Below are 11,787 nucleotides of genomic sequence, written 5' to 3' on the forward strand. Positions count from 1 at the left end.
ATCCTCTCTCCTAATTTCTTGTTCAGTCTAGCTACAAGGCTGCCAATTTTGTTTTCATTTTCAAAGAGTCAACATTTAGCTTCATTGATTTTCTGTATTTACTTTGTTTTCTCTTTTATTAATTTCTGCTTTAATCTTTATATTTACTTTTTCTGTATGCTTTGGATTTAATTTGCTCTTCTTTTTCTATTTCTTAAGGTAGAAGTTGAGATTAATTTACTTAAGATCTTTCTTCTTTTCTAATATAAGCATCATAGCTATAAATTTCCCTCTAAACACTGCTTCAGCCAGACCCCATAAATTCTGATATTTGGTTTTATTTTTATTCAGCTAAAGACATTCTTCTAATTATCTCTATGATTTATCTTTTATCCTATGGGTTATTTGAAATGTGTAGTTTAATTTCCAATTGTTTGTGTATTTCACAAATTTATTTCTTTGTTGATTTCTAATTTAATTTCATTGTTTTGGGCAACATACTTATCAATATTATACATACTTTCTTTTGGAATATTCAGTCTTCTCTGAAGCATTCGATATCTATAACTGTGACTGGACTGTGGCAGTGACTAAGAAATCCATCCACAATGACCTATGAACATCTTCAGAAGGTGCTATGTTGGGATGGTTAGTTGTTTCAGATTATGTGGTGTATCATGAATTGAATGTGGCAAATCTGCCCAATAAGTGCTCTATAAGGTAATGAAATTATGATGTGAATGAAATCTACAACTCTTTTGGTTGAATAACGTGAAAGAGGGTAGCAAGTGCTTGTTCTCCTCTCATGCTAGAGCCTCATAAACCCAATGTGTCCTACAACACAGTTGGAAATCACTAGAGTACAGAGTTCCCAACATACTGCCCTATTTCTAAATTCCATGATTCTAAAGTTCATCTAATATATAATTTAGGTAAATGGGATTTTATTCAGATATTCTCATTCATGTGAAATTACCATCTATTTAGTGTATAGTAAATAATGCACTAGGGTAATTGCTTTTATTTTATTGTACTTAATTCTATAAGCCCAATGAATCAGGTACCATTATCATTATCTTATGAATGAGAAAAATGAGACTCAAGAATTTTTCCAGTGGAAGTAAACTACAGCTTCCCATAAAATGAGAGTAATATGACCTATTCCAGAAGAATTAAAGTTAGCAACAACAGTAGCTTATCATAATTTAACAATGGAGCTCATTAAATGACAACAACTTTCAAATTATATATAAAGTCAGTGCAAAAACTTGGGTGCACAGAGTTACATTCTTACTCTTCTAGGTAATACACTCATTTTTGTGTTGTTGAGATATTGTTGAAGCAGAGTAGAATTAATATACTGCAAAAGTAACTGATGAGATGTAATTAGTTGTGTTACCATCTTGGGGGAAATTGAGAAAGAGAAGGCATAATAAATAATTAAAATGAGTTTGTGAGTTAAGAGAGAATTACAAGTGTTCTGAGAACATAGGTAGCTTCTTTGTCTATACTATTAAATATTTTCATCTCACTGTACTGTTAGGATCCCTTAAGGAGGTAAGACTATTAAAAAAGGTGGGAGTCTCAGTACTCACAGTAAACTGCCAATCATAGAGATTTGTATATTGTAGCAACTCGTCTGTTGTTAAATCTCATCACCCACTCCCCCTCTTAGGTCAGCAAGTTTACATGTGTAATCATCGTAAGAGAAAGCAACTATAGATTTCTGAATGCATAAGTACATTATCCCATCGGTTGGAAAAGGAGTGGAAAGTAACTGGAACACATTTACAAAACAAAACAAAACAAAACAAAACAAAACACTGGTGAGGAAGCGGCAAGAATTTAAAAATACCTGGGAACTGGCTATTGAGTAAGCAGTGCAGATCTGAATCTGAAATGGAATAAAGACCAAGAACCACTAAATAGGTGGAAACGAACTTACCTATTTTGTGCTAGGAGCTGTCTGTCCTCTCTGTATCTTAGCATCTGGTATCACAACTGAAACATAGTAAATTTTCAATGTATGATATCAGACACTGTTTAAGATGTTTAAAATTCATTATTTAACTTACTCTCACTATACATCTATGATATATGTATTATAATATCCACTTTACAAATGAGGGCACTTAAGTGCAGAAAAGATTCCTAGCCATACAGCTAATGAATACAAGTGCCAGGATTTGGTCATAAACAGAGTTGACCATAAATCCTTTTTCAACTAAACAATTCTACTTTACAGAGCTTTTTCTTTCCCTATTAGAGCTTAATACAACCAAAACAAAATAAGTAACTCTTGCACAGTAACTAATTCCATTAGTTTCTCAAAGATAATAACATACAACATAACAACTATAATAAAACATTAAATAAATGGGAGTCAGGTGTCTACTGGCAAATTTGTTAGTATTTAAAGGTTAGCTAGCTCATAGAAGTTGAATGTCAGTAGAGATATATTCACTTAATACATTTACACCTCAAGCATAACTTCTGTTTTGTCGCCATATAAATCTGTTCATTAAAAATATGACTGGAGCTGAAATGATGATATTTATGACTTTTATTCTGCAAAACTTAAAGCTTAATATTGGCATATAAGACTTTAAAGATAATTTATCATATATTTCTTACCAAAGCCTTATGAAAGGTTTTGCTTTTATGTGTGGAAATTTTTTTCTACCATCATAAAGACTATTCTCATTTACCACTACAAACAGAGTTGTACACAACCAAAATCTGTATGCAAGTTTTGCACTCCAAAGAAAATAAGCTTTTAGCTCTCTTAATTTAGTTCTCTATTTGTATCTATATGAAATTATAAGTACATTTGCAAAATGTCCTTGGCACTAACTGCAAAACTTGGGAAATTATTTTTGAGATTTCCTACAATTCATCGCTTTACATTATTCATATCTAAATTAAACCAGTATGAAAAAGTGCCTCAGACTACCTTTTTATATTACTCAAAATGCTGATGCAGAAGAACTAGCAAAGGAAATATCAATGAAGAAAATATTGTATCAGTAAACATATACTATGTCCTAGAATGGCTGAAAATGTTATCACTTTAAAAAAATTACCAATTACTTTTGAGAAATAAAATATCTTGTGAGCTAATGAGAAAAAAATGTTCAATTATACTAGAGGGTATTTCCAAAACTTTCCTAGAAGACTGAATCATATGCTTGGTAATGTTGGCATTGGTTTTTGTTACTTCTAGATAAAAATGTCTAGTTAATGCAAACACTATACAGATATTTTAAATTGGAAAGGAAAATAATTTGAAGAAATTATCTAGAATACTGCCTAATAAAAACAGAGATTAAAATATAAAAAATAAATTAGAAGACGCGGTGTATTGAGTGAAGGCCTCATATATATGTAATTAAAATCTCAACAGACAGTAGAAAATAGGAGTCAAGGAAATAGTCAAAGAGATAATAATGTTTTTCCACAATTTTTGAAGACATTAAACTTCAAATACAGAAAGACCAACACGTTTTAAGTGAAATAAATGAAAATAAATGCACACCTAAACACATAACAGTGAAACACCAGAATACCAAAGGCACACAGAAGATATTAAAAGAATTCAGAGAGAAAAGATAATTCACATATTGCAATTACACTGAGAGCTGACTTTTTAACAAGGGAATAAGAAGGGATTAAGCCCACCAAGCTAGACTCATATGCCAAATTTAAATATTTTTCAAATGTGAGGGTGAAATAATGACATATTCAGACAATAGAAAGTTTGAAAATTTGCCACCAAGCAAGGTAAATGCCCACTGGAAGAATATTAATACATAGATCTTAGTGTATTCATAAAATTGTATGCTGTACATCAGTAAAACTAAATCAACTATAATTGCATATATCCACAGGATTGAATTTCAAAAACATGATATCAGATGGAAAAGAGTCAGAATAACTTATACATATGACACGGTATGTACAAGCTTCAAAATCAGGGACAACTGTAAAATATATTGTTGAGAGATATTAACATCATACACTCCAGAGAGAAGAGCAAGGGAATGAGTACTGCAAAGTTCAACATGGTGGCAATCCCCAGATAAGGGATATGCTTGGAGAGAGCACATAGAAGCTTTTTAATGTAATGGTAATATTATATTTCTTAAGACTTCTGAAGCTGTCTGTCTGCTTGTTTACACTGCACTTGTATATACTCTTTTGAACATGTATTTAAGATGAAAACAAACTAACATCAAAAACCTGATGGGGGCACTCTTTGTATGTGGTCAAGGCTTACTAATCAGAGAGATCTGCCTTTGATTATCTGGGTAGGGAGTATGCTGGCAGTCATCTAAACGGTATCAAAGTTTTTGCTCTCGAGCCATTTGATTTCTTAAGAGAATGTCTGATTTTTCTTCTGGAGTTGTATGTCTGCTTGAGGAGCATTCTGTTCATGGGGCGATATATATTTGGAAGGAAGTTCATTTTTCCCTCACAGGTATTCTTTAGAGAAGATGAGCTTTCTCTCCAGGTCAAGGTTGCTATAATTGGACAATGTATGCACAATAAACTTATTCAAATCAGAAACAATACAAAAATATGTAGCTAGTCACTAATAAGGAAGTATATGGGTTGTCTAAATTAGCGGAGAGCAAGTCATTCTTGTGTGCAGAGACAAAAGTACTCTGGCCTAGTAGCTTCTACATTGCAGGTTGATGGCCTCACTCCTGTAGAGTAAGGGACAGCCTGCAGAGGCTGTGAATTCATACATTAAACTCAGATCAACCCTCCAATCATATTTTTCTAACTACATAGCCTTGAAAACTGTTGTATGGATAAAGCTGGAATTTGTGTGTTTTCTGTTACTCTAATCATCTTGTGAACCAGACACTTACTGTCATTCATTTCCATGATAAAGCTTTTTATGAATAAATTGCCACATTTCTCTATGCCTCTGCAAATGCAGAAGCAATAAATTTCAAGAACATAGATTATTCTCAAAATTATAAATGAGAGAGAAGAAGCAATAATTTAGTAAACTCCACAATGTGTGTGTCAAACAAACCTGGCTCTTATAAATGAAGTTAGAATGACTTTTGTTGCCACCTAGAGCGATAGCAATCAAAGGGAAAACATAAGACTTATAGTCTAATAAATGTAGAACTCTTCATTATATAGCTAACAATGTAGGAGAGATGAAGTGTTCTAGGGATGTTTATGAAGTCTAAGAGTGTAAATTGAGGGGTTTCATTCCCAGGTCTGCCAGTGATTCATTGTGTAAGCTAGAAGAAGTCACTTTCATGGGAGTAATTTAAGTCTTTATTTGTATTTCCAGGGTGCGATACCTTGAGAGGAGAATCTACTTGTGGAATACATTAAACACAAAGGAAATCACAAAGGCCATGAATAATAGGGGACATATTTCTTTCTTGAACAAAGATGCCACCACCATCACTAACCTCTCTTTCTTGAACAAACATGACAACACCTACCACTAACCTCTTCTGACATTTCAACACAAGTTCATTCCAAGTTTTACAGGATGCTTAAAGTGTATTCAGCTTTGAATTGTTTTTAAAACATACGAAAATTAAAAGGCTACAGAGAATTTGGAAAAGAACAAACATCTGAAATTCCATAAAATGACTCAGCTACTATTACAGTCTCTGTTATAGTTTTCATTGTTTCATTGAAACAATGAAACAAAATCATTGAAACAAAAACTTAGCAAGTTTCATTCCTTGCTTGTTTTCATTGTTGCATACGTTTTATAAAGTTGTACTTATATTCTATGCACAATATTGTGTCATGCCTTGTTAACTTATAACAAATAATTTAAGTTTATCTTAATAATTATAATTTGTAATATAATTTTAACAGCTGCACAGCATTCAATCAAGTAATGGTACCGACCAAGTACCAAAACACTACAGTTCATAGTACTAAGCAATTTATCTGTTCATACACTTCCAAGTTTCTCAATACCTAATTATCACACTAGAAATATTTACGCATCTTCGTGGCCCAAAAATAATACTTCTTTCAATACACGTCATTTTAAACACACAGGTCAGTTAAGATCTTTCATACTGAAGCCCAAATAGAAGGATGTTTTATGAGTGTTTTGAGAGTCCTTCACGTGCCAGCAAATATGCTAATAGCAGTCCCTTTTCTCAAACAGATCCCATCATATTGGAAAGTTAGCAAAAGAGACTGAAAAGGAAGGGTACTATTTCAAAAGCCATGAAGGGGGCATCTAGAAGCAAACTGTTGTCACTGACAAATGTTCCAGAGAGGTCATGTAAGAGGTAAATTGATCAGTCCCAGTCAGTAAACAGATATTACTTGAATGCTTAATATGTGTCTACTAAGTATCATTTAGGATCTGGTGGACAAGGCTGAGTCCCTTCCCTCAATCATCTTTCGTTCTAGTGGGAGCAGAAAGAAAATAAACACATAAGCAAATATCTACAGTTGATTTCTTTATTGACTTTTAGGTTCGGGGGTACATGTGCAGGTTTGTTACACAGGTAAACTCTGTGTCATGGGGGTTTGCTGTACAGATTATTCCATCACCCGGGTAATATGTATGATAACTGATAGGCAGTTTTTTCATCAAGTACTAGGGGCTATCAAGAATGTAAAATATGGTAATATATTTGAGAATGTCATGAGATTTAACTCAGGTGGTCAGGAAATTCCTCTTCAAGAAGATGCAATTTGTTTGGAGACCTGAAAGATCCAAAAGGAACCTTTGGATTTGATAATTAAAATGTCTTTGATGGTCTTGCAAAGCACAGCTTTAGTTGAGTTGTAGAGATAGGTGTCTATAGGGCACCAGGTTGAAGGAAGAGTGATTGGTAAGTAAGAAGAGAAAGACAAGAAGCTTCACTCTTGTGAGGCTTAAGTGGAAAGAAAAGGAGAGACAAGAAAAGAAGTGAGAAGGAAAAGCAGAGTGAAGTTATTATCACATTATTTTTTACAGTTCACCTTTAAAGTGGTTCCTGATACCTCCTCTTTCTTAAATTTTTATTTAATATTAAACATATTTATAAACCATGGTTAATAGTATAACTGTTAAGTTTATAACTTAAGTTATAATAGTGTAACTGTTAAGTTTATCTTAATAATTATAATTTGTAATATAATTTTAATAGCTGCACAGCATTAAATTTTCTACTGGTTAATTAGCCAGTAGAAAGGCAGATGTTGAAAATACAGAAAAAAATAAGCAGTGGAACAAGGTCCATTCTCAATCCCCTTGAATAAAACAATTTATTTATTAAATATTTACTGAGCACTTTTGTGTTTATTTTGTTTTTGTTCTTGTGGGGTTTTTTGATGTGAAAAACACACAAAAGCATAACTACCCATTGACCAACTTCGCAGGAGGACTCCTGCTATCACATCAGGCTGAATTTTAGACAGAATGGTTGAAGAAAATAAATGCTGAACAGTCCGCTTTAATATGGTAATTTAGTGGGGAGAAGCACTCTCTCCCATTTAGAGACACAAGAAAATATTGCTTCTATGAAAATCTTCTTAACATGGGGAAGTTAGTAATGATGCCAAATTTATGAAATGTTCTTAAAGAGATCTGGGCCAAGTTTGCTACATAGAACAAATTCAAAAAATATGTAGTTATATGTTTTTCCAATATCATATACTTTTGAAAAATGCAAAATCCTGTGCTAAATGTAACTTTCACTTTCTTAAGTCACTTTTATGTCAATAGTCTTATGAAAATAGTTCTTAAAATTAAATGATAGTTTGTGACCTGATTGTTATTCTGTACTTATCATTTATTTAGATTGCAAGCTAAAAACTAATTAGAAAGACTATACTTTTGCTGTTCACTTTCTCAGAGGTAAAATATCATTTTTCTTTAGTGGTTTCTGATGCTATGAATGAATACTTTCCAGGTTGGGTATTTCCTGGCTGTTAAACATCAGTTAAGTTTTGGCTGACTTCACCTCCATCTATCAACCTCCCTGCCAATCGTTTAACAGCTATAGAATAGGTTCTGCTCACACAAATGCTTCAGGAAGAATTTCCAATGTGCACATTCTGACCAGAAGAAAAAAATGCAGCAAATATTTGAGAAAGTGAATCATTTTTAGAGTTCTGAGCACATTATGTTAAACTCAGGGTTTCTCACTGTCAGCACCATCACATTTTAGGCAGTATAATTCTTTCTTGTGTGAGGTCGTCCTTTGTCCAATAAGATGCTTAGAAGCATCTCTCTCTCTGCTTATTAAATGCCAGTAGCATTCCCTGCTGCCAGCAATTATGACAACCGATGATATCTCTAGATATTGCCAAGTATCCCCTAGGTGGCAAAATCTCTTCCAGTTAAGAACAACTGAGTTAAGAACAGTAATTAATGATCCAGGGAAAATGGATATAAAGATATTAAAAAGCTAGTAAAGCATTTGATATATTAGAAATGCATATAAACAATTCATATTTATAAGATAAAATCTACTGAAGATACAATGAATAAACACTTGTTTTGGTGAGCAAGCTTGGGATTGCAGCTGTAGGCCTGGAAGTGGTAGGAGCTGCAAAGCCTGCCCAGGATTAGCTGTAGCCAGAGCAGGCAGCCAAGGCAGCAAAGATCAATTTGACCTCAAGATATAATCAAATATCATAGCAGGGGGAATGAAGCTTTTATTTCGCTCCATTCTTCTCCATAATTCTTCTTCTTATGCCCATAATCATTATAATTACATAAAGTATTTAAAAACCTTTAAAAATTATTTCTTGGAAATCATGAATGTGGCAGCCTGGAGGCATTTTGTACTCACTTTCTCCATTAAAAAGAACCAAACAGTGAGTCAATAATCACACTTTGAATATATAATTCAAAGGAAATCACTGGAATTCATTAAAAAAGTGATAGGCAATACTCAGAGCAGAGATGGAGAGGGAAACAAGGCAGCCTGCTCATCCAGGATCATCTGTGAGCTGAGAGAGACTCCAAAATACAGGGAAAGGAAAGGTGAGAGAGCCTCAGTGGTCCATATTCTCACCGTAGACTCCTACAATCCCAACCACAGGATATCCCCTCAACCGTCATGGGCCCTGAAACTAACATAGAAAGCTGCCAGGAGATTGTATGATGGCACTGCCTCAGGGTGAGTGCTCAAGCTGGGTCCCTCACCCTTCTTGAGACTTAAGCAACTACAACAAAGTACCATTTTAGAGCCCTGCCCTCAACAGACTGAGCACTGCCCTGGAGCCCAGTAGTCCAGGGCTGAGGTGCAAGAGAAGCACAAACTGCTGACCCAGGGACATAGGCACCAGTGACTATAGACTACGGCATCTGGTGCAGAGGTGGGGTCAAGGCGTGGGCTGCTGCTTTTAGGACTGAGGCACAAGTGAGGCACCACTGCAGAGCCTCACCCCTGATGAACTACATACTGTCCTGGAGCCCAATGGCATTGACGCCTAGGTGCAAACTAAGTGTCTGATGTTTCCCTGGAGATTCAGACACCAGTGACCACAGGCTACTGCAATCGAGGGAAAGACATGAACATTGGGGCTGGGCAAGATAGCACTTTAGAGCCTCACCCCCAACAGACTGCACACTGTCTCGGAGTCAAGCAACACGGAGGATGAGATGCAAAAGAAGAGCTGGCTGCTAACCTGAGCTTAGACGTGAGCATTCATGGGCTACCACACCTGAGGCTGAGGTGTGAGCACCACTGGGGCTAAGGCACATGTGGCACATGTGTTTTTCACCCACTGGCCTAGACTGCCATCACTGAAAGTGGCATCCAACACCCAGTGGCAGGGCAGCAGCCTGGCCACTGCCACCCTGTCTTTACCAAAGAGATAGATATCATAAAAAAGAAACAAACAAAAATTCTGGAGCCAAATAATGCAGTGAATAAACTGAAAATACAAATGAAAACTTCAACAATATACTCAATCATAACTGACTTATTTTAAGATCACATTTTGCTTGAAGACAGTTTTTTTTTTTTTTTTTTGAAATAACACTGTCAGACAAAAATAAAGAAAAAAAAGGAAATAATAAAAGAAACCTTTGGAATACATCTAACAACATAAAGTGACCAAATATAAAAATCACTGAGAGCCCAGAAGGCAAAGAGAGAAAACATGTTTTCAAAGACCTATTTATTGAAATAATAGATGACACTTCCTAAGTTGAGCAAGACACTTGGACATTGAGATACAGGAGGCCCATCAATTCCTAAACAGATACAATGGGAAAAGGTCTCCTCCATAGCACATTATAGTCAAAATATTTATAGATTTTCTTCTTTTTTTTCCAAGATGACAGATTGGAAGCATTATAAGCATACTTATCCCGCTTAGTAAGACAAAATTGCGTGTAGAGATTCATGCTGTAAAATTTATTCCTAAGAAACAACATAAGAACTTAACATAAGAACTGAAAGAAACCACAGACCCTTTGAATGAAGTGGCAGGCAACGGACTACATCATAAAACAGACAGAAAACCGTTAGTCCCCAGAGCATGAGAGAGGGACAGATTGCTGTCATGACATATACTCCCACAGGGGAGCCAGGCAATACAAGTCATGAGGGAAGACTTCAAACCTACTCAGCTCTAGACGTGATTCAGAGAAAAGTAAGGAACATATAAGAAGGAGTAACATCAGGACATGCTTTGTGTGCACTCCCAGATTCCAGCAGGAATGGAGGGAAGCCATTCCTGATCCCACCTCACAGGGAACATTGCAGAAGTCTAACTCAGGCTGCAGTCACAGGTTGAGAAAAGTGCCCAATTGGGATTTGTGATATAATCCTTAGTAAGGACAAAGCTGATTGGGCAGAACCGAGGGGCAAGTGAGAAGTGTGCTGTGGCAACAGGCACATGAGCTTCATGGCCCTGCTTTACAGGTGGACTGGAAAGGATGCGGCCTGAAAGATATGGTTTCTGTGTCCACAGGGGAAGCTTACGGCCTGGGACAGTTTTAAATGCTGAGCACAGGCCACTTGAAACCCAGTTAGCTGAACACTGTGGGTATGAAAACTGACTTGCCAAGCGTGTGGGAGCTGAGTGGGGCTTATTGCAACCTGCTGTCTCCCACTTTTCAGGCAGATTTTTTTGTGCAGCAGAGGCAGCTGTATTCCTGCCTGGAACATTACCCCACCAGCCAGGGAACTGCCCTCGGATCCCCACTGGGGCCACTGCTTGCACCTGCACGTGGGAAGCCAGAGTGCAGACTTGCCTGACCCAGTTTAATAACTTCTGAGGCACAGTGAAATCATCCCAGTGCCTCCATGTTCAATTTCAGGCACCACCAAGTCCCTGAGGTATTAAATGCATTGCTTTTCTGCAGTCTTGCCACCTTCAGGAGCTTACTAAGAAAATGAAGAAGAGCCACGATCACTCCTCTCAATTAGCCTCTTCCCTTGGCTGAGATATGTGTTTCCGGTCTTGAACACAGAAGTTTTGCCTTTGTTCACGAGAGATCTGAAACCTTCTGACACTGCCCTGCATCTTTTCCATTCCTTCTGAATAGAGAAAACTCTTCTCCTGTCTCCTACCTTCTGCTCTGACATCCATTCACTGACACCTAGGCACAAAAAGCCTAGTTCACCCAATGGGAGAAACAGCTAAGGTGGGCCTCTTACAGGCTATGAATAACATTTCAAAGTTTAAGTCCCTACCCTCTTCCAATACAATGTCCTTTTCATTTCTCTAGCTCAGTAGTGCTCAAATTGGGGGTGATTTTGCACCCCAACCCAAGAAGACATTTTGCAGTCTGGAAATATTTTTGGTTGTCACAACTGGGGTGGCTCTTGGTGCTATCGGCATCTATTGAATAGAAAC

The 11,787-nt window shown here is 36.3% G+C and overlaps 1 protein-coding gene across 1 annotated transcript in view; it reads right to left on the reverse strand.

Moving 5' to 3' along the window:
• The window catches only part of LOC105530372 (melanoma-associated antigen C3), a 74,858-nt gene extending 63,338 nt beyond the window's left edge, over positions 1-11,520 (reverse strand). The window contains 2 exon segments of the mRNA XM_011967893.1: positions 9,643-9,782; positions 11,502-11,520. Coding sequence (XP_011823283.1) covers positions 9,643-9,782; positions 11,502-11,520 — 159 coding nt within the window.
• Positions 11,521-11,787: the final 267 nt, after the last annotated feature.

This window comes from Mandrillus leucophaeus, unplaced genomic scaffold (genome assembly GCF_000951045.1).
Source record: "Mandrillus leucophaeus isolate KB7577 unplaced genomic scaffold, Mleu.le_1.0 Scaffold816, whole genome shotgun sequence".
NCBI lineage: Eukaryota > Metazoa > Chordata > Mammalia > Primates > Cercopithecidae > Mandrillus > Mandrillus leucophaeus.